This window comes from Artibeus jamaicensis, unplaced genomic scaffold (genome assembly GCF_021234435.1).
Source record: "Artibeus jamaicensis isolate MK-2021 breed Jamaican fruit bat unplaced genomic scaffold, CSHL_Jam_final contig_354, whole genome shotgun sequence".
Taxonomy (NCBI): domain Eukaryota; kingdom Metazoa; phylum Chordata; class Mammalia; order Chiroptera; family Phyllostomidae; genus Artibeus; species Artibeus jamaicensis.
Window position 1 is genome coordinate 33,834,629 of NW_026521803.1, and position 23,693 is coordinate 33,858,321.

The 23,693-nt window shown below is 38.9% G+C and overlaps 1 protein-coding gene across 15 annotated transcripts in view; it reads right to left on the bottom strand.

Moving 5' to 3' along the window:
- TCF4 (transcription factor 4) overlaps nucleotides 1-23,693 on the bottom strand; it is a 335,412-nt gene that overhangs the window by 118,281 nt on the left and 193,438 nt on the right. For 10 of the 15 annotated variants that reach the window (XM_037151940.2, XM_037151945.2, XM_053664218.1 and 7 more), the window contains 2 exons: nucleotides 4,842-4,971; nucleotides 4,327-4,376 (listed from right to left, as the gene is read on the bottom strand). The exons of 2 other annotated variants lie outside the window; for them this stretch is intronic. In XM_037151940.2, the coding sequence (XP_037007835.1) occupies nucleotides 4,327-4,376; nucleotides 4,842-4,971 (180 nt within the window). The remainder of the gene's footprint in view (nucleotides 1-4,326; nucleotides 4,377-4,841; nucleotides 4,972-23,693) is intronic. 3 more of the 15 variants (XM_053664222.1, XM_037151943.2, XM_037151941.2) reach the window with 1 other exon arrangement.

Here is a 23,693-nt window from a genome sequence, read left to right on the forward strand (position 1 = left end):
GAGGAAAAAAATTTTGTTTGCTTTTTTTTCCACAAAAAAAAAAAACCCCTTCAGGTATGAACTCAACATCGTATCTGAAATATGAAAGGTTTTATATAATGAAAAACACCAGAACAATTAATGCCATCAGTACTGTCCATCTTTCCCTGACATTCTTAATCATCTCTGCTGTAAAACAAAGTCTCATAAAAACTTTAAGACTTTATTTCACTTAGAGTTCTTTCCTTACGAAAACTGCTAAACCTGGTATCTCACACACATTGAGTTTTTATTTTTCAAATCCACATAATGATGAACTCATGTCTCAAATTTTCTTGGAAGCTCCAAATTTTATTTTAGAATATTTGTGATACTAGTTTCCCTAAAATTCATTTATCCAAAACACTCTCTGACTGCTTAATACAAAGCTTAGCAGAACCCCCCTGAATTTCAAACCAAAACAAACACACAAACCAAAACAACCCCCTGCAATTCAACTTAGAAAGCAGACTGGACTGAAAAGTGCAGTGGGAATAAAGGATAACTAGTGATCCAGGAGACCATAAGCTGTTTCTAAGGATAAAAACTTCTCACTTCCCAAGAACTCTGAAGTTCTTGGGAAGAACTGTCTACAGTCTCAGCTGAGAATGACAGTGAATTCACTGACGTTTCCAAACTGGGTTAGTAGTGGACACAAGTTCCACCAATGTCTGAAGTGAAATGACTGTAGCTGTTAATAGTTTCTGGTAAAATGTACATCCTTTTGAAACATCCCAGATTATAATAAAGTGAAAGTTTTAGGTATTTCCATATTGGTGGGCTAAAGAGAACATTTCTAAAAGGTGATGGATCTCTTTGTGTTTAAAAAATATTTTTAAATTATACAGTATAAATTTTTTTTTTGCTTTCTAGATTTTAATGCTTCCATGTTTCTAAGAATCATGGGTCATTTTTCCAAAACATGTGATTTACAGTAGTTTCTTTTTTTCTGCACAAATTCATGATTTAATATGTATGATTATTAGGTTATGCAAAGATAAGGAAAAAGCAGTAAAGTTGCAAAATACTAAATTTAAGATGATAAATGATTTTAATAAAACCAAGATGTCAAAATCAAACAACTAAGAAGTTCACAAGGAGATTCAAGAAATTAGATAAGAAAAACAAATTCTGGCATCAACTAAAGAGAAAGCTTTATTACTAAAGCCTCATCACCAGATAAGGGCTACAAGAAATTGGAATGTGACTGAAAAGAGCAACATTCTAAAACTTGAACGGGGGACATGAAAATGTTCCGCTGCACTAACAGGGCTCTTGTGGGCAATTAGAGTTGTCATTTCACACAGCCTTTCCTCTTAAAAAAAAAAGTCCCCGTAGTCCTAACTACAGGCCTCTGTTGTCCAGAGGGACAGACTTCCTCCCCTCCACTGCGCCTGTGCCATAAACCCTGCGGGACGGCTCTTCCTCAGCCCTGCCACGGGCACGCTTCTGCAGCGACCTGAGGCCCCGAGATGTGGCACACAGAACACACACACAGCCCAGGACCCTGCCAGCAGTGTGTTCTGATGCTGGGCCAGGCGTATGTTTTCTTTCCCACAAATGCTGCCGTAGACGCAAAAGCAGGGCCAGGCAGGCCCTCACTCTCCTGGATCCCTGGGAAGACCCAGCCTCATGGCCGCAGCACAAGTCCGGCTTCAGTATCACAATCATGTTGCGGATTATATCTGATTACAGATGTCACAGCTTCAATTTTCTTTGTATTATGTTAAGGAAAAGACTCATTTTGAAAAGAAAAAAAAACAACTGAGTTGACACAACAGATTGTGACAGATTTATTACTATTTATCATGGCAAATATGTATGGAAGAAAACATACAAATGTCTTTAGTCATAATCACTCCAAAAGAAACCTTTTATCACCCCCAGTTTTTCTGGTATTTGTGATGAAAATCTTTATACATTTGAAGCAAGTTTTAGAGGCATCTCTTAGCACTAAATATTTACAACTTTTTGAGCTTAAAAAGAGTAAGAATAGCGGAGATCTAAAAATGGAGAGACACAGATGCACTGGGCAGAAGCAGCACACACCCGTGTACTGCAGACCATCTCTCTGGGTCCAAATAAAGTGTATAGTTTGTGCGGTGGCAACGCGTGTAATCCATGGAAACAACAAAACCAATGGACACTAAGTTAAACCGCTATCTTCACAGAGCTGAGATTTTCTTAAGTAATGACAATAAACAGATGATTGAATTCTAAAAATTAACCAAACTAGCTTATTCTTCTTGAATAAGACAGAAAATCAAACACAAAAAAGGATAAAATTTCCATTTCAATAGAATTTCCTTCCTTGTCTTTCAAAAAAGGGGCCTATTTACCAAAATGTTCTATAAGGATCCTTAAAACATTTAGCCCAGATATGCTTTCTGTGAAGAGTAAAATCCTAAACTGACCACCAAAACCCCAAAATTAAGTAATGCAAACTAAATGTCCAATTCCAGATTTATCCTGAAGGGAAATATACCCTAATATTGCAGAACACATGACAACCTATCAGCACACGGATAGTGTCTTCATAGCAAGGAAAAAACTATACCAGTGAAATTTTCAACAGTGGCCAGATCCCTCCTGGGAAATACTTAAAAATTTACAATGAATTATGAGCAATTGTTGTTAACAATGAATGAGCAGATAGATAATATCTAACGCCACACAAAAGCAACCCTTAGAAACTGCAGATTTCTGCATTACTTCAGCACTGGAAAAAACAAACAAAAAGTATTTGACCATCAGGCATAAATGGGGCACTACAGCTTTAAATTCTGCGTGGGTTTCATAGCACAGAGCTATTCTATCATCTCAGAACATTGGAAGGTTCACTTACTGTATTTAATACCATCCGTATTAGGTTCAGGCATGTTTAAAATGTAAACAGCTGTGAGGACTATATCATTTCAAGTTGTCATAAAAGCTATTAAAAGCTGAAGTTTCATCTACATTAAATCCACCACAAACTTTAAGCTTAAAATATGCTTATAAAAACCTGAGAAGATAGTCAATTTCAATACAACATGGAAAAATCAAAAAATAAACCACTCAGTACATTTTTAAGTGACTTATTGGTAGTCCAAAGTGACTATTTTATATGCCACTGGCAGTTGTATTTACAAGACATTTTTCTGTATTTATGAATAATTTTGTGATGCCTCTTCAACATTACCACACCTATGATAAACCAGCATACAAAATTCATTTTTTCCCTGATAAGACTTATTGTGATATATTCACTTAATAATATTTTCAATGAACTGGACTGAATCAAGTCAAATACACAGTTGTTTGGGTTAATCTAACAGTGCATTTTGCAAAAGACTATTCTTCTTCTAATTTATTAAAAATAAATTATAACTAATATGCAAGCATTGATTAGGAATAGTTTCAGAAATCTAATATAAGTTGATTTCAGAGTATGATATAGAGTATGATAACAGGCCCATTATCATTCTTTTCAAAGACTCTGCCTAGTGTCCTACAGAACAGAAAATTAAATTAAAATATCTATCTCATGGAAAAGAAGAATGGAAAAGAGCTGAAGCACTCACACTTTAATTTATATGAGGAGAAAATTATTAGTAACAGACCAGTTCTAAATAAAATATCCAGGCTGTCAAATTTGAAAACACAATATGTATTAAGAATGGAAAACAAGATAGCATGTGTTTTGTCATGATCACAAGCTCTCTTTGCTACGCCGAGGACTGCAGGGACTCAGCCACTCCCGCATGTAGCTCCAGCTCTTAAAAACACCCAGAATGCTTCTGGTTACAGCTGGATGCTCGTTGTCACCTGGTGTTCCAGACACAAATGGCTACTGAAGCAGCTACCTTGCCGTCTCTATTCAGTAACCTCTCTAGAAAATAGAGACATTCTCTCTGCACTCTGGGCTGAAACCCATGTAAATTTTTTCTAAATCCTCTCCACAAATCTCCTTTCGCATGCAAATCCATAAATCATCATAATACTGACAAAGAATTTAACCAACACATGAAACTAATACTCATTCTCTTAAAAGCTCTGCACAGGTAAAACTCCCGGAACTTCAGGCTCCTTTTCAAGGCTCTCTCCAGAGCTTAACCTGCTGAATGAGCATCCGCACAACCACCTAGCCTTCCAGAACATGCCAGTAAGCACTCCAGCGTGGGCCAGGAGCAGGTCATTCCTTCCTCGGCCCCATTCTAGACAGACTACGCTGCTCTGGCACATGGAACCTCATTCAGTCCTGTTGCCCTCACATCTCACAAGCAGGACGCAAGAAACAACACGCAAAGTGGAAAGAGCAGTACTTACTGAAGATGGCAAACCTGGAGGAACTTTTCGAACTTTCTTTGTCTGTACCTCTGAAAGAAAACGAAGAGACTGTGAGCTCCCCGCAGGCCCATTTTCCGAACCAAAGCAGAATAAACCACCATGCCTTTCGGATTGGACCAGATTTTCTTAATCTGTTACTTTAGCAAAATGTTGGTACCTATTCTGGCAGAAACCAAATTACGCCGTTTTCATGAAAGCGAAGATGTTTAACTTTTTAATGTTTTGATTATTTAAAATGTTTCTTACATGGGCAGCCAGGAGAACATAAGAAATAAGTGCTCACCATAATAGTTCTGCTACTGTAAATTGTTAACATACCCACTCAATGTACTATTGAGGGGGGAGTCATGAGCCTGACAATTGAGCACAATTTTATGAATATTTTCCTTTTTGGGGGGTGGAGGGAGGGTAGGATGAGAGGTTGGTATTAAAAAAGAAAGGAACAAAAAACAAGGCTACTAATAACCAGTCACTCAAACAGAGGAGCACCTTACCCATGGCACTACTGTGAAGAGGCCTCCTTCGGGGGTTATTGCTAGAATACTGATAATACTGGGAACCAGGTTTGGTGGGCGAAAGGGTTCCTGGGTTGCCCATATCCATGTCACCTCCCAGGAGACTCTGCTAAAAGGTTAAAAAGGGAAGACAAACATATAAGGTTAATTTTTCACATTCACCACCCCCCAACTGATTGTTAGTACTTAAACCAATGCAATGAAGAAACAGCATCTGCTAAGCTAAAACAATTAAAACACAACAAAACAAAACGGAGAAGAAAAGCAGTCTAAGGAGCTAGCAGAGTTTCTGAATTTTTAATTCTTTGTTTTTGAGAGTCAGATAGAAGGTGATTCCCTTTCAAGCAATATTTTAATCTTTTAAGATGACTAACATTTTAATTTAAAAGAAAAGGGCATTTATGTAAGACTAATGTTTTCTTTATCTCAACTTAAGCTCACATCTGGGAACTATTCATGCTCTTCCTGAACAAGAACCAAGACGCATCCGATTTGCGAACGCACACAACTTCGAGGCTGCTCCCACTGGGGGTGGGAGTGGGTGCTCACGCCCACTGAGAACTCTGCTTTTGCACCGGCACCCGTGACCTTCCACGAGCTGACACTGCGCCCGCAGGGAAGGTCATGCCAACTGAACCGGGAGGAAATTCAAATCCTCAAACTAACTCCCAAAATGACAGACATAGTAGGCTTTCTAAGCCAGCAGGAACAAATTAAAGAACTTTAGAATGCCCTCTTGAGGACTATCAGAGGCTAAAACACATCCCCACAGATTAAACATTTACCTGAACATGAGAAAACTTTCACAAATATCATTAAGTTATCATGGTGTGACAAATTACTAAACCTTTGAAAATGATGACACATGAAAGATTATATAATAATATTACATTTTCTAAAAACTACGTTGAAACTTACCCATAACATATAAATCGCCTGATTATACTCTGCAGTGAACACATTGCTCTTTTAATTATTCTGATATGCTAGAAAATAAGTGTAGATACTACCATTTATATTAAGAACAAATTTACTATTTAATAAAGAAATTTTAAAATTAAGTACTAAAAATCTAACTTTATCGTTACTTGTAATCAACTTTTACTGACTGAACTAATTACTGTCCTTGATAAAGTACAGAATGTGTTTTCCCTAATCTAAATTCTAATCACCATGTCACTCACAACAGACTTAGGGATGCTTCACTAACACACTATTCACATGCAAAATACTCTAAATAGGCCAATTATGACTCTGCCCCTGTTCCCTGGTTAACCCGCTGAGAACTGAAAAATTTCACAAGGCAGTCACCAACTAAAACAAAGGGTCCTTGTTTTAAATTAAGGCAGTCTTTTTGATTCCTAAATAGCTCAACAAAGTGGCATGTCTGCTAGTGAAAGCAGTTGGTCAAATATGACCCATAAGCTGGAAAATCAAAAATTTAAACCTCCCCTTTCCACCGCCACAGCTAAATATCATAAAGAGACCCTCTGCATTCCCAGGGATTTCGGCAAGTGCTGGATGAGTGATAGATAAAGGACTAATCAGCTACTGGACAAGCCTGCCTTCGCCTGATTCCAGTCTCAGACTTTTTGAAGGGATACAGAATAAACCTTACTTTAAAATAAAACTTCACAGAGGAGATTTTAGGTTGGAAGCACCTTTTGAGTAATAAACTCATTGCAAATATCTTGGTATTGACCACATAAATAGTTATTAAAAAACAGATTATTTACTAGATAAAAATCTGACACCCACATGCTTAATTACTGCCCCTTTCGAATTTAAGATGTCAAAATGCTGTGAAATAACAAACTAAAGTGTAGAGCTCTTTATAATAAAGATTTCTACCAAATCAGGAATCCAACAGTGTAACACCAAATGATTTCTTTGTCATTGTAGAAGTGGCATTAAAAAATTGTAGAATCTCAATCCAAAATCTCACTCCCGGTAAATCTTATTAACAAAGTCTATTATTTATTTAAGTACAAATCCAAGTTTTCTTGGAAATGTCCACCAATAAATCTGTGACTGATTTAAATCACAACCTCCTCATAGTTTATTAAACCTACAAATAAGCCTTTACTTTCCTGATAATAGGAGTTTAAAAATTAAATAATCGAAAACTTTCTTGTCTCTATTAATTCAATGTATTGGGTGACACGGGTTAATAACAGTATGCAAAGTTCCAAATGCACATCTTTACAACAGGACGCCCGTCTACCCCACTGTGTACCTACCACCTGAAGTCTGATCTCCTTCTCTCCCCCTATAGTTGGGCCCCTTTACCTTCTCAGTCTCCCCCCACCCCTGCCTTCCCCTCTCTTAACCATGGATAACTTTGCGTTCTAGGCAGGTATCACTCCATTTCTTCATTTTCATTTTTCTAAAATTACACAAAATTTTCAGAAAAGGGCTGAGCGAATATGTTGGTTGAAATGCTCTCCTGTCTTTCTAATGAGCTTCACCACTGCTGTGTTCTGTTGGTGCTGGTGGCACAGGTTTGCACTCCCAAGAAAGCAGATGCATTCAGTAGGTCAAAAGAAAAACAGACACACTTGCTGTGCTATATTTTAGCAGCACTCACAACAGGGCTGTGAAAAATATAAAATGATAACTGGACAAGAGCTAACTGCCCCTGGCTGACCTTATTGTTGTTAATGTGAAAGAAAATCATTTCATGAGCCAGTTGTAAATAAATCATGCAACCAACTCTTGAATGCGCAGGCAGCCACATGAACTACGTAGACTGACTCAGTACTAAGACCAGACAGCACCTACAAACACTTGGTGGCTCATGATAATCTTTTTTTTTCCCCCACAAAGCACATTCCTGTTTCTATCTTTTTAGACTTGTTTGTTTAGAACTTTTTCTTTTTCACTCAGACAATAGAATAATTCTCCTAAATGCAACAGAAATAAGCATATTCTCACACTTAAGGGGGCCCTAACCACTCCCCTAGGGAAAATTAAGGTAAAAATACATGTATTCTTATTGTGGAGGGCACTCACAAAATGAACAATGACCATTTACTATTGCTTGGCCTTTATGCCACACACTTAACTCTGCAGTAATAAGAAAGACAGATTTCCCACCAGCAGAAAAACATGAATTTACAAGTTTAAAACAGTTCATAGCATTCGATTTAATAAGTTAAATACTGCATAAAATGGGTAAGGAATTCACCTATATAGGAATTTGCCTACATATAAATACATGAATTTAATGCCAAATTTATGGTTAATAAAAGTTAAGTTTAAAAGCTGAAGTCTACTTTTAAAAGGGGCCAATTTATCTTTGCCTTAAATAGGATCAGAAAGGTTCAGGTTTCTGACATTGTGCAAGCTCACGCCCTGCGGTTATGCTGGGTCCCAGTAGAAAGCTGCCCACGTCTGCCAGGAAATACTGGAAGCAAGATGTGGCATCTCGAAGAGCCAACCTGTAAATCTTAAACCCATAGCTTAGCATTTTGTTTAACTGTCTGCAATGTGATGAGATGAGTCCTTCCCCTTATTCACTCTTTATTTTACAGAAAGACAAACAACTTTAACACTCCAAGTACTCTAACCGAAGAATAAAACAGACCAATACTGTCCATCAGGCTTCAATATTTGGGGGTCCACCTCCTGCAGCCACTTCAGCGGAGAGCAGGTCCCAGCACAGCCACTCAATGCCAAGGGCACCGTTCTACAAGGCTCCCCTTCGGTGAAAGTGTTTGCCTGTTTTATACCAGTTCTGGGTCTCAGACTGTCCTCCTAACACACTCTCAACAACCCTGCTCCCATTTCTTTTGGGGGAAGCCTTTGAACATCCTTGATCAACCACTGAACTTGGCTTATGCAACCAAGAAAGCAAACCATGAATTAAACTTGAATAACAGTAAGGCAGCATATATCTCAAATTAGATTTATAGCTGAATGGTAATCAAAAATAGAACTAACTACTTCAAGCTTAAATTATCAACTTTTTTTCTTGTTAAACTAAAATCATCTTGCTCTGAACTATTATTTCATTTCAGTCAGCACTTTAAATGTAATGGGTGGGTGGTACATTTCTAAAAAGATTATATTTACCCTTAATTATAGATATGAGTGAGATCAGAGTACAACGAAGGCTGCTTTTTGGCTTATAATTAATTCGTCTAATAGGTGAATGACCTTGAATTTCAGAGTTGGAATCTGGGAGAGAGAAAAAAGTCGTCGAAGGGAAAAACCCTCTGGACAAAGGCGAAGGTGGCCCGGTTTCCCAGGGCTTTTTCTGACTTTGCGTCACTGCCACTACGTGGCGACCCGCCATCAGACACAACATCTTGGGGGGATGTTGTCGAACAGAGAAAAGCAGTCTCAGATGGAACCAGATTAAGCTCCTTTTCTGAACTATTGCCAAATGCTTGCGAGCCTAATTCATGTTTGGGTATTCTAGTACTCACACAGCTGCAATTCCATTCTTTCATCACAAACCTAAGTGATGTATAGTGGCTTTGTATGGTGAACTGACTCTGTAAAGCCAGGAATTTACATTAATATGAAAAGAAAATTCTGAACCATGTTAAATTTCAGAATACTGTGTATATGTATATATACACACACACCCCTAATAGACTTTGCAGAGCTAAGCGCAAAATTCACATTGAGAAAAATTACAAATTAGATTTGTTTAAAACTCTTTTTTCTAAAAAAAAAAAAAAAATCACAACTGAGGTCATTTCTACATAGTTAATTCTGCACAGAATTGGATTTTCAAAGACACTGCTGAATAAGATTCCTAACAGCCACGGGGAAGTTTTTGCAAATCCCTGTCGAATAGCGGCTGCTGAATTTGCCATTTTGACCACAGAAGGGCCATTGCTGACTTACTACAGTAGCAGGAGGGGACGATAATTTTGCTGCTGTTGGCACTTACTCTGCAACATAGAATATATCTCGCACCAAAGGGCAATGACGAACACAGTAGTTCCACCTGTCCACTTCTGAACTTCAAAGCTCACAACTGAAGGTCAGTCTTGGACAGTCTCTAGTCCTGAATTTGAAGGTCCTGGAATACGTCTTTCTGTTGCTGTTGTTTTTATTTCTATCCTTAGTTTTAACAAATGAGAACTGAGGACTTTTAGAAAGATAAGATAGCAAAGATAACTTTCATGGTCAGGGACTTAACAGATTGCTATTGTGCTACAGGGAAATGTAGATTATTAAAATTACCATTCAGCAAAGATTATCCTTTAAGGATTCTTGGTCAATGTTCTCTATTTCCACTCTAAAAGTAGAAGGTATGTTGTACAAGTCAGACACAGAATCTAACCCTCCCAGGGAAAGACAGGTGGTGTTTTGAGGTCAGAAAGATCAGCCAGAACCCTAGCTCAGGGGCACCCAGCAATATGACTGGGGGTTAGTTACACAATTGCCCTACACCATATTCTCCTCCTCTGTAAAAAGGGAATAAAGGCTCTATCATAGGGGGATCAGGAGCAGATGAAACAGCATATGTGAAATGTCCAGGCCCTGGCCAGCGTGGCTCACTTGGTTGGAGCATCATCCCAGTTGGATTCCTTGTCAGGCCACATACCTGGGTTACAGGTTTGGTCTCCAGTTGGGGTGTGTACAAAAAGGCAACCGATTGATATTTCTCACATCATTGTTTCCCTTCTTCCCTCTCTCACTCCCTTCTCGTCTCTCTAAAATCAACAAGGATGCCCTCAGGTAAGGAAATAAATACATAAACAAAGGTCCAGGAGAGCTGGTGTCCAGCACGCGGTTACCCTCCTTCCCCTGTTCCTCCGATTCACAGTCCCATATTGTAATCCACCGAGGACGAGCTAAATGATTCCTCAAGAGTTGTGAATGACTGAGAGTCTACTTTACTTTCAGACAGAAAACCTACACTCAGATAACAATTTTGAATTGTCACTATAAAAAAACTAAAAAAGAGTTAAATAAATAGTGATGATATAGCCTAATGGCCCAGAGTTACAATGGCACCAAGAAATGGCTAGCTTTGTTCCATATTTAATAAAGAAACTGGCCAACAATCAATCTCAATAATTTCCATTTAAAAGGCCATTTTCCTGGAAATGCCAAAAGGATTACTTCAATGGCTCATTTAATTTTGCTTTTGCAAGCATGCGCAAACTAGGGCTGTTAATTTCACTACACGAGAATAAAACTAGTTGTACTAGGTATTGCCCAACTAAGTGTGCAAAGACAAAAAGTGGTATTTGCTATAATGTTATCAATCATGTGATGTTAAATTCAAATTCTTACTACTATATTAGCCACCAATAAATGACTTCCAATAGGTTCAACTTTTTGTCTTTGCAAGGCTAATTATAGGTATTTAATAAATGTTGTGTGGTATTTACCAAGTGCTATTTGTACAAAATATTTCTTTCCCCATTACATCACAAAAAAATTAAATGAATGCATGTCATCATTTTGGTTGGAAATGTGCATAACTCTACAGAAATTCAAGTCACATTTTACAAAATTATTTATTTTAGTACTGGTTATATTTCACCATTCAAAAATTCAAATATATTGTCTTTTCCTACAAACACTACACCTTATATTTAAATGTTATACTGTGATGCAAGGGTTACCATGGCAACAACTGCTTACTGTATAAGAGAGTAAGAGTCCAGTAACAAGTCATGTATTTTGGTACAGAAATTACAGCTGCCCAAAAGTTGGAAAGATTTATGAATTAACCTATTTGATTACCTCTCAAATTGGAAAAAAAACTACATTATTTATTTACACAATATGGCGAAGAGGCCTTTCTGCGGTTTCAGAAACCCACTCTGGACCCCCAAGTCATCTACCATGTATTAAAAAGAAGATTGCATTTGTTAATAAGAAGATAGAAAGTTGGCACAAAGAAACCACAAAGCAATCAATAACCTACAATAAAAGTAGATTTGAAAACTTATGATATATACATAACTATCTTCTTTTTAGATTAAGCCCCTCTCAGTTCAGGAAGTTTGTTTGATACATAATTTGATAAGTATGTTATAATCACTACTTGCCTCAAAATGTTTCTCTTCAGCAATTCTGTTCCAGTGTAAAAATAAGACAATTTGAATAAGACCTGTTAACATACCCGGGAATTAGCACCACTTCCCCTATAAATATAGGCATGTGACTACAATAAATGTGCTGAGAACTGTGCCTGTCCAGCCTGCTATTTCAGCTTAGGAGAAGGACATCCACTTGCCACATGCCAGCCTTCTTCTTTGTGGGTAGGAAAGGGACCACGTCAAGGTTGTTTTAAGTGTCCCCTCCTCCGAGCAAGGTTCTATGAAAACCACCCTCCCGGCGAGATGACCCCACTCATTCGGCGTACCAGCACCAGGCATGGCGGCTCAGTCAGGGTCTGAGGCCAAGCCTAAAAGATGCACTGAAATCAGTATCCCCAAAACTATCTGAACCTGTAAGTAAGGGGACAAGCTTGCCACCCACCGTCAGAAAACTGAGGTTCTCTGGAAAAGTGGGAAATGTGCAACAGAACCTTCAACTCGCCGTGAAGCAACTGGAGCCCTATCTTTGCAGAGCTCTGCACGGTCTTCTGCTTCACACGGGTCCACTTTCAAGGTGTGTTCACATTACTTCCCCAAGCTCTTTCTTAAATGTGTGACTTGTCAAAAATATGTGGTACGAAGGCCAAAGCAGCATCCACACCAGCGAAACGAGGAACTAGCTTCTCTGTGCTTTAACCACCTACTGAACCTGCTCAAAGACCTGCTGTGGTGAATGCTCACTGGTGGTTGGTAAATGCTGTGAGGTGAGTGTAGAGCGACTACTGTTGCTGGTCAAACTGAGAACTTCAGTAACGATTCTAGATTTCTTAGCTTAAACCTGTTCCATTAGTTATTCCAACCACTACTGCTCTAATAATAGCAGTAGCAGCAGCAGTAGTAGTAGTAACAGTGAAGAAGAGGAGGAAGAACGTGCAGTCAGAGTCTCGGGAATGTAATAAGCTGTAGAAGCAGCAGCAATTGCAACTGAGTGTCTGCTATGAACCAGGCACAGCGCAGATCCTTTCCCCGCTAACGGGCAGAAGGTATGGCCCCGACCGTCCCCAGGAGGACAGCAGCGTGGGAATGCTCCCTGATGCATGGGGCTGGCAAGCAGCTCAGCCAGGGAGGGAATTCACATGGGCTCCACTTCAAAGCCTGCGCCTGTCTTCACTCTCCTCTGCTCCCTGTCTCTACTCCTTACTCTTTGTTTTGTTCTTGCCCTCACCCCAACCATTAATTAGGAGGAGTCAATGTGTTTCTTTTCAGTTCATCTTAACATCAAAAGCTCACCTCTCAAACTTACTCCAGAGGAGCCCCTAACTCAGCATGAGCAGCAGCACATGCCTGAGAGTGGGTGCCCCTTGGCTCCCAGATAACCTCAGACAAGCTGTCCAACCTTTGCAAGCTTCGGGCTTCTTATCTGGCAAATGCTGGCATAATAGTACCCTGTTGTAGGAATTAACGTAGATAATACAATGTGCTTAGCAACATTCCTAGTACTTAGCCTTGATTTACTGATAAGAAGTGTTATTCTGTATATCATATATATGAACAATATTTTCCTGTATATGAACACAATATTATACAGCATGTTATTATACAAGTTAGAATGTAATGTGGTATATTATTACCTCTAAGTACCATTCACAGAGCACATCACACAGTTTGTAACAGGCCGAGGATGTGCTACGCCGTAAAACAACACTCCCTCTCTCAAGCGAGATCTCAATATGAACCTCAGGTCTCATGTCTGAAACCTCCCACTGCCCTTGCTTCTGCTCTCCACAGCCCCTTGTTACATTCACCTTTGCCCTTGATTTCCACGTCTTCCTTAATGCAATTCATGTTCTTTTTCCTTTTTGCCCTTTATTTTTCTTGCTATTTCTTTTCCCCAGTCTGCTCTCATTTCAGTCATCTCACATTTGGCTTCTCTTCCTTCTAGACTTTTCTTTCTACTTCATCTGAAAAAAATCACCTGCTGTAACATTTCTTGTATCGTATGGCAAGTAAGTGTTTATTCGTCTGACTTGTCTCTTCTGGTCTGGACGTCTCCCTGGTATTCCTGGCATCTAGCACAGTGGGCCTACTATAGAGTATGGCCTCCAAACTAAGTAATCAACCAACTGCAGAATAATCTTACATGATTCCACTGATTACCATCATGAAGAAAACTTCTCCATCTCTGGCTGAGTATACATTTAATTCCTACACCTATACATTCAGCCTCATCCTCAGCTTGTCTCCTGTGCCCCTAGAGTGGTTTTTAAGAACATGCTATGAATGTTTCATTAAAAAAAACCACTAAATTTGATCCTTAATATGTAAAAGACACATCTTTCTCACAAAAATTCTGCAACTTACTAATTATTCTCTAAACCCTTTAAAATATACTCAAGGAGTCAGCATTTGTAAAGTCTAAAAAGAAATTGGTTGTGTGTGTGTCTAAACACACATGATGGTTTACATTTGTGTTTATCTATAATTGGTTTGTGCAAAAATGATTGGATTTCCCTAAATACGTTGCATTGTCAAATAGTTTATCGTTCACCAATGAGGCCCAGTTCTAGAGAATTCAGAACCACTGGGTCCAGGCAGGCGCTACCCAAGGATACCACACCCCTCCCGTAGAAAAGGCACTGCAGGAAAGAGGAACAGAGATGCAGCAAGAACCAGAGAGTGGTTTGTGGAGAGTTTTAAAAAGGAACCGTTACTCTGGGAAACACAGTGTACAGCGCTGGCAGAAGAAATTAAAACAGCTGGCTGAGAAATCACTCTCCCTCATAGAGAGCAAGAAGTCTTAACTTGATATTGAGCTGTGGGTTCTGAACTACAGACCACAGGCTGGCTCCAAGAGAGTCAGAAGACAGTGGGCGCTCAGTGCAGCTTAGAGGACTCGGGGTCTCAGAAACAGCCACAGCGGACTAGGCCCTAAGTAAGACAATCATGGCAACGACTTAAGAACTGAGCTTCAACATGATACAAATTTTTGGTGTATTCCTTCATCGAAAGTTATATGGCCTAAACTTTCTTAGACTACTGATACACCAATTTTTATGAACTCTCTGACAAGGCGAATGTTTCCTGAGTGATGCCACTAAGAACAATGTTCTAAGACAGAAATCATCAAATATTTTCCTGAAGGGCCAGATAGTAAACATTTTAGTCCTTGCCAGCCATAAGGTCTCTATGGCAACTATTCAACTCTGCTGTTGTGTCACAGAATCAGCCACGTGTATTGTGGAAATGAACAGGTGGGGGGGCTGTGTTCCAAATAAAACTTTATCTATAAAAACAGGCTGTGGGCCGCATTTGGCTCCAGGCTGTAGTTTGCTCGCCCCTTTTCTAGGATGAAGGTATAGTTTCTTTATAGAACTTTCTATCCTGAAAGTTAAATTATTTGGCCAGGGTAGAAAAGCCACAAAATTTGATGGCCGCCATCTGCACCTCTCACGTCCCTACATCCCTGCCCCACCGTGACTGTTCATATGCTGCTGTCAGAATGTAGCTTTCTAAAGCCCAGAGCCACTCCTTGTTTCTCAGCATAAAAACCTTCAGAATTTACAAATACCCTTCTTCCCCTCCAACCCACTCCTCAGGCAACTTCGACCCAATCCACCCTGCAGGCCTCTCTCTTCTTCCATACATTCACTCTACCTACTGTGAGCCAGCCACTGCTGCACGCACTGGGGTGCAGAACCTACTGACCCCCACCTTCCCCTCCATGTGATTGCAGCGAGACTCTCCCTGGAATTGGGCCTTCCAGCTTCAGAGTTTCAGCCTTGACCTCTGCATGAAGTGGCGGCCTGCCCCTCTTCTGAAACCCCATTCAGCACTCACTCAAGGAAACCCTTCCCAGATGTACCAACCAGTCTCCAGTCTCTCAGTTTACTCGATATTCACACATACATTTTACAAGCTGCTCTCACTGATTATGAGAAAGATGGTATTTTAACAATGAGCAAACAACTAACTTCGTGGACTTGGAACAGAACTGTAGTTTTTAAGTTTTCCAGATAGCCAACTGTAGAGCATTTGTATCCATCTATAGTCTGTCTTCAAGGATGTTGAAGACAGAACAAGTATATGTTTCATTAAGTTTGATCAGATTTCTCACTATAAAAATATGTACATGGTGAGCATATGACACTCTACCTGCACAGGTTCAGAAGCCAGCATAACAAAAATGATGAAGGGATTCAGCAGCACAAACACTTCTAAGACACCAAGATAATCTCATATATCAATTTTTAAATGAGCCAAATACTTTAATCTTTCATACAAATATTTTGCCAAAAAGTACTTGAGTAAAATTAATCTGATGACTCAAAATTAAATTAGACTTTTAATGCAAATACAAACAAAATGGCAAATAGAGAAAAGTGAGCGGGGAGAGGGAGAACATGAGATTCTAAAATGATTCTAATTTTATCTGGAAAACTAAATGCAGGATAATTATAGCTAAGATGTATTTTTACAAAGAGGTTGGGAAAACCTACTACATCCACTATGTGTGTATACGTATATGTTTTAAGCAAAGTACATTAAAACAATTTGGTACCACCGCCAGAAGGGACAGACACAGCAATGGATGGACAGAAAGATTTATAAGGAAGGCTTTAGTGTATACACCACCTCCCTCAGGCTCCCCAGGCGGCGGCGGCGGCAGCAGCAGCAGCACTAGCAGCAGCAGTAGCAGCAGCAGCAGCAGCAGCAGCAGCAGGCCTTTCTGGAGAGCCCAGCACTCTCCCAACTACACAGGCTTCGGGAGACACACAGGGTGAAGATCTAACCTTTGTAAGACGAAAGCTCTTATTTTGGAACCTGCCTCACAGCACTTTTTAACCACGTAGACAGGCCTTCTGTATTTTACACATTGCTAAATCTCACGTGAACTCTAAGAAAGATGTAATTCTATATGATGGGTGCTTTAACAATAATATCTGCTCTATTTGTTAATTGGTTTTTCTTCCTCCAGAAAAGACAGATATTTAATTTCTTTTTCATTTGTGAGTTCACAATCCCTTGTCCTCAATTTTGATACTCCAAAAGCTCTGAACACTTTTTGTAGTTTTGTGATAAACCTGAGCTGAGCTGATACGAGGATATCTATAATCTTTTTTTTTATCCTCCTTAATATGACTACTCACATGTTTGCTATGGAAATAGCCATCTATTTTATTATGGGATGCCAATCAGGTTCCATCGGGGGAGGTGGCAGTTACAGAGAACATGTTACATGCACCATACTAACTTCCTAAAATGCAGCTTACGATTCCTTTAGAATACTCACACCGAGCCTGCTCAAGTAAGCACAGTGGACCTTTGTGCAAGCCCAGTTTGTCCCAACCGAGTAGATAAGCCACACAGAGACAGTATAAGACCTGTCCTCTGGTTTGCCACATAAATTTTACATCTCCTGGAGAGCACTTTCATATTCAGAACTACTATCTACCAACATTTTTTGATGTTTTCGTTTGTAAACTCCTTAGCTGGTTTCACTCACGCAGCAGAGGCGAAGTCCCACCTCCCTTAGGACTAACCCCATGTGATCTTGGCTCTGAAGTGGGCGCTCCACACTCAAAGGCAAGGATCTCTCAGGTTGTGCGGCACACAGATCCAAAATTGTAAGGCAACCTGGATAGATCAGCTGTGTGTGTGTTTATGTACATGCATATATTTTACATACATTTACATTTGTTTATTTGTGTACTGTCCCCATCCAAATACCCATAAAATGGATCTGCCATCCTCCCTCCTCCTGCCAATACAGACAAAACAGCTCTTGCAACTTTTATTACTTTGCCTGACTCGCCAACGCTGGCTGAAGGATCCGAGGAAATTATAACAGAGCAAGAAGTTTTCATATTTCAATCAAGCTTCAGGCTACTATTCTTTAGAAAACATGTACAACTCATAAGTTTATTCCTTCCACAGATAGAGTTATGTTCCAGGAACTGTTCTAAGCACAGGAATAAATCACAGTAAAATATAAGTTTCACTTAGAACGTGCAAAAAAACAAGAATAAAATAAGCACATTAGTAAAGCAGGTTTGCAAGGCACCCTGTAAGTTCAGATAGAAGAATGTAAAATACCATCCAAAAACTGTAAAAACATGCAAAAGGGATGAATTATAAATGATCACACTCCAGGTAAGATTTAATATGGAGAAAAAAACTACATTAAAATAATTTGCCTTGAGCATTTTGTACCCCCTCCAAAGAAACAGCCAACAGACCCTAACACACATAAATGACAGAGGACAAGAAGAACCTCTTGGGGAGGAGCCCCGCAGCACCTGAACTCACTAAACACCAATCTAAACACCATGAGAAGAGAATGGCCACAGATTATCTGGATGTGAAGCAAAGCAATGTAAACAAGGCAATCATGAAAAAAACAAAACCTACATCATATTAAAGCTTTAGATTCAACTGTCAGTTTACAGAAAATATAGAGAATCACCCCAATCTATATTGGGGATATTATACAGAAAAAATAAACCAGTTATAATATTTAAAAGGAGAGGGACAGAGAAATGTCAGATTTTAAAAAGACTTGAGACATGATAATCAAATGCAATGTGCGAATCTTGTTTGGATTTTAATTCAAACATGCCAACTGTAAAAAGACATTTGCAAGGCAACTGGGGAAAATCCGAGTCTGCTATTAAAGTATTACGCATAGTTTTACTAGCTGTGATACCGACACCACCGTGGCCGTGAAAAACAAAGACGGGGGTTTATTTGTTAAAGATGCTCCGGAAATATTTGTACATGAAATAATACGCTGTCTGGGAACTGCTTAAAACATTTCAGAAACATAAAGTGGAAGGGATGCTACACATACACACACACACACATATATATATATAACAGAAACTTTATATATATATATGACTATATATATATATATATAAAAAGGTTGATGAAATAATGACATCCGTTGAAACTGGATGATGGATACATGATTCTCTATTTTTATGAATTTGAAAATTTCCATAATAAAAATGCTCCAAAGGTTTAACATATCAATAAAATACATTCTACATGTTTTTCCACTTAAAGGAGACTGAGGCTCAGATTCCCTTGTGAACAACAGCAGTAGGGTTAAAAGCTGCAGATTCCTTTAAGATTTAAACTCTGTCCATTTCTTAGGGTGACAGAAGTTTTAAAACTGGCAGAGAGAGAAAGGTTTTTCAGATACTAGATAGATTAAAGGTCAAGCACTTGATCAGAGAAAGAATCAGAAGTCCCACCTGATCTGAGGACCAGCTCATAAATTTGCCGCACTGGCCCTGTGGCAGGATGCTTAGTTCCTTTAAAAGTCACAGGGACAAGCAGCGGAGGTCCACGAAGAGTCAGGGAGCACCCCGCAGCCCCTCGCAAGGAAACACACTTTCCAGGCAAACACAGAAGGCCGCCAGCCTCACGCATTCCCCCTGTGAAGCTGTATTGCCCTCACACCTGCACAGGTGCTCACCACAAAATTTAAAAATACTTAAAGACTCTAATTTTGACATTAAGGCAAAAAAAGATATGGGAGGGGGTCAACAACCAGCAGCTGGATTTTTTTTTTTACCCTGGCATAAATAAAAATGTATTCATTAAATGTTTATAAAAGTCAAAATTCAGCAGTTCACTGAACTGGGTTATTTGGCTACTGCTCAAACATCAACCCGTCAATCTGCGGGAGAAAAAAAGCTGTGCATTTCTAGCTTTCGGAACCCCAAAGTTTTTTCTCTTATTCTGCTATGGGCTCAAGGGAAGTCGCTGCTCCCCACCCTGAGGCCCTGGCCCAGACAGGTCTCCGTGAGTACTGCAGGGAAATGGGTGGGGCTTCGGGCTGAGGTGTGCCATTAGTCTCCAAACAGCCCCCCCACAACAAGCACATTCTGACCCCACCCCCAACTTTACGTTAGGAAATGGAAGCAGAAAATCAACTCAGCAAAGAGCTTCAGCCATCATGACCTTAGGACTTTCTAAGTACCCCCTCCTAAGGGCAAAACTAAACTTTAAAAAGGGGCACCATGACCAGAAAACCTGAATTCCATCATCTAGCCAAATTGAAATCAAAGAGTTGTTCGAAATAAAGACAATACAGAAAAATTTTAAATTCTGAGAATGTATACCCCACACACACTTCTAAGGAATGACATAAGGGTGTACAAACCAGGCAATGACAAAAGTGAGCAAAAAAGGGGGTGGGGCATGGTGCACAGAAGTATTAGGAGGTGACAAAAACCTTCGAGTAACATCTACTTCATTGATGATGCAGTAAAAAAGAAAACTTTAGGATACTGATCTCAACATGGAAGGTACAGGAGAAGTGAAGAAACTGAGGAATTAAAAATATGCTAAGGGTCACTGAAAAAAATGCTAAGAATCACTCTTACCTTTTTTCAGGAAATGTACAGATACTAAGCAGCTCTAGGCTTCAATAGAAAAATATAATTTTAAATGTGTGAGTTAAAAATGAAAGGGCAATTTTTATGATAAAAAATAAGGTGTAAATCTCATATCATTAGGGGAAAAAGCAGCAAAGAAATTTTTAAAAAGCCATGTGATCAAACCAAGGGAAAAAAAGATGTTAAACAAGAAAACTTGGGATATATAAAAGTTAACATGGCAAGAATAAGTTCAATATTAAATGTAACCTTATTTCGTTTTGTTTATTTTCAGATGATATTCCAGTTAAGTTAGTGGCTGTTACATTAGGCTAGAAAAACACAATGCTAAATGCTGTGTGTAACAGACCACAAGAATAAACAGACAAGACATATGAAAAATAAAATGATATAAAATATATGTACGATAAACTCTACCAAAAAAAAAGCATGCATAGCAACATTATCAACTGAAAGCCCGTCCAAAACAAAATTAATAAAAAAGAAAAATATTTAACATGATGAAGCATCTAGCACATCAAAAATAAAATATTCATGAACTTCTAACGTTTATTTATATCATAGCTTTGAGGTATATTTTAAACATATGATACAGAAAAAAACTGGTAAATCTACAATCAAAGTAGAAGACTAGAACAAATCTCTGAGAAATTTAAAGCAAGTAGACTGAAAATAAGTAAGACACTCTTGAACATATTAAAATAAGAGAAAACTGAGAGTATTCTTTCTTTTCAAAGGCATGAAGAATGTTAAAAAACTGATAGTAAATGAAGTCACAAAAAATATAGCGAAATCACCCCAAAGTAGGAAATATCCATGACATTTCCCCACTGGAAATGCAATAAAATAAATTAAAAACAAAAATGTAATCATACCACCACCATGAAAACAGTTTGTTAAAGTGAAAATTTCAGAAGTGTTTAAATTACTCTTGGGCTACCTAGAAATCTTAAAATGACATTTAAAACAACACAGGAATCAATGACAACAGTAGCGTTACATAGAAAAGCCTATGGGATATGGTCAAAGCGGTAACCAAATGAAAAATTACGGCCTAAAAATGAAATTTTTACATACAATGTAAAAAGCATACAGTACAAAAAAACTAGAAAAGTTCAAAATACTAAACAAATGAATTATAATTTCAAGAGAAATTTATGAAATAAAAGTAAAACAAAATGTAGATTATCTATAAAACCAAAGAAAAATTCTGTTAAAGGCTGAAGAAAAAATAAATCTCTGGCACATCTGAAAGAAGTAATAAAAACAGGAAACAAATCCACAAGACTACCAACTATATACGGATAAAAATCTTAGATATAGGTAAGGAAGTTTTTAATATAAGAGAACTATGTGTATAATTTTATGCAATAAATTATGAAGTCTAAAGATAGATATTTCATAGGATAATACAATCTACAATTGACATACATTTAATTAAAAATTTAAAAATTAGTCAAAAATACAATTCCAAAGGACCAGCTCCAGGCAATTTCTCTCAAATGTCAAAAAAATCTCTGTCTTACATAAGCTATTTTCAGGTCCAGCAAGAGGTAGAAAAACTTGTGATGCATTGGACATGAGCGTCACTAAGGCAAGACATCAACCAGGCAAAGGAACCAGAGAGGGGGTGCCAGGCTCCTCTCTGGGCAGCATGTGAACCAACAGAACTCGGGGCAACCCGGGGCCACACGATTGCTGGGATAAGCCCGAGTTTCACTTTATTTTAAACCCCGATTTGCAGGTTGATTCAAAACTGTTCATGAATCATAAATATGTAAGAATATGTACTAATAGACAAACTACAACCTTATGTAAAAAAGCAAAGCAGAGTTTATCTCAAGAGGTTTAGTATGACTTAAAAGTTTTAAATTGTTATAAATCTATGGCTTTAATTTGAAAATACACACATATTCATCATAAGAAGTGGTGGGTTATAAGAACATTTTCTCAATCCCCTAGAAGCTTATCTATTTAACAGTGGAACACTAGATTACTCTGCTCAACCCAGAAAGGGCAAAGCTGACCGGTATCCCTATTACTCTTTCAACAGTTTACCTGAGGTCCTGCCGGTGTAGTGGCACCAGGGGGTACACTGAAAAGATGCTCGAAGAAATGACACTAAATATTTGCCAGTGATTTCCTTTCTACAGAATCTTAATCATGGGAAGGAAGGAAGGAAGGAGGGAGGAAGGAAGGGAGGAAGGAAGGAGGAGGAAGGGAGGAAGGAAGGGAGGAAGGGAGGAAGGAAGGAAGGAAGGAAGGGAGGAAGGGAGGAAGGAAGGAAGGAAGGAGGGAGGGAGGAAAGAAGGAAGGAAGGAAAGAAGGAAGGAAGGAAAGAAGGAAGGAAGGAAGGAAGGAAGGAAGGAAGGAAGGAAGGAAGGAAGGAAGGAAGGGAGGGAGGGAGGGAGGGAGGGAGGAAGGAAGGAAGGAAGGAAAGAAGGAAGGAAGGGAGGAAGGCGGGCTACCAGGGGCTAGTTAAGAAAGCTCTATAATGTTACGATTTATAAGATCAACATACAAATAATAGTAATAATACCAACTCTCCTATATATCAGCTAAATAATTAAAAATGATCATGAGACATTCTTGTTTAAAAGAAAACTCCTAAGGACAAAATTAATAAGAACACTTTCAAAAAATGTAAAACTTTCCTGAAGCCACCCAAGTAAATCTTTATAAATGCGGGGAGGGAGTGGACTTCCTAAATTCTCTGCAACTTATCTATACATGTAGTACAGAACAGTTGTGCCTTTTAAATTTATACTTTACTCAATACACTTGAGTGTGTGACCTGTTAAAGTTGTATCCCCGTGTTATTTTACAGTTTTTGAAGACTGAAAGTAAGGGAAAGAAAACACGATGTAGTTGAGGGTCAGAAGAAGGCATGGCTTTGGGGACGCTGTAACGAGACTAGAATGTTAGTTACGTCACAAGACTCTTCTATCACAACTCCAAGGCAGCCACTTTTCTTTGTTTCCAGCTCAAACCCAAGTCTCCAAAGAAGTGGTGCCATTTCTCAACCACCATCCACTCACAACTCGCATTCCAAATGCTGTTTGTGGTTCAAGGCTTTCTGTCCCACTTGCAGGTCTCACATCCCGTCCAACTTTCACACACTTGACTTAGGCATGCCAGTGTCCCCCATTCTTATCACACGGCCAGCCCAGTTAACTTGTGGGGACACGTCTCTGATGCCTGTGGGGGACCTACCCTGGGAACCTCAGCGGCTTCTAACTCCTACGCTAAAACATAGCATGGGAGTTTCACGATCAAAATAGTTAATCAAGTTGTTTTTTTTTTTAATAGATGCTAGGGAAACCATTTTTCAAATGGTCATTTAAGAGCTCAGCTTTCCTGTGAGAACTTCATTCGGCAAGGACTTCCTCCCTCGGCCCTCCCATTAATGTGGC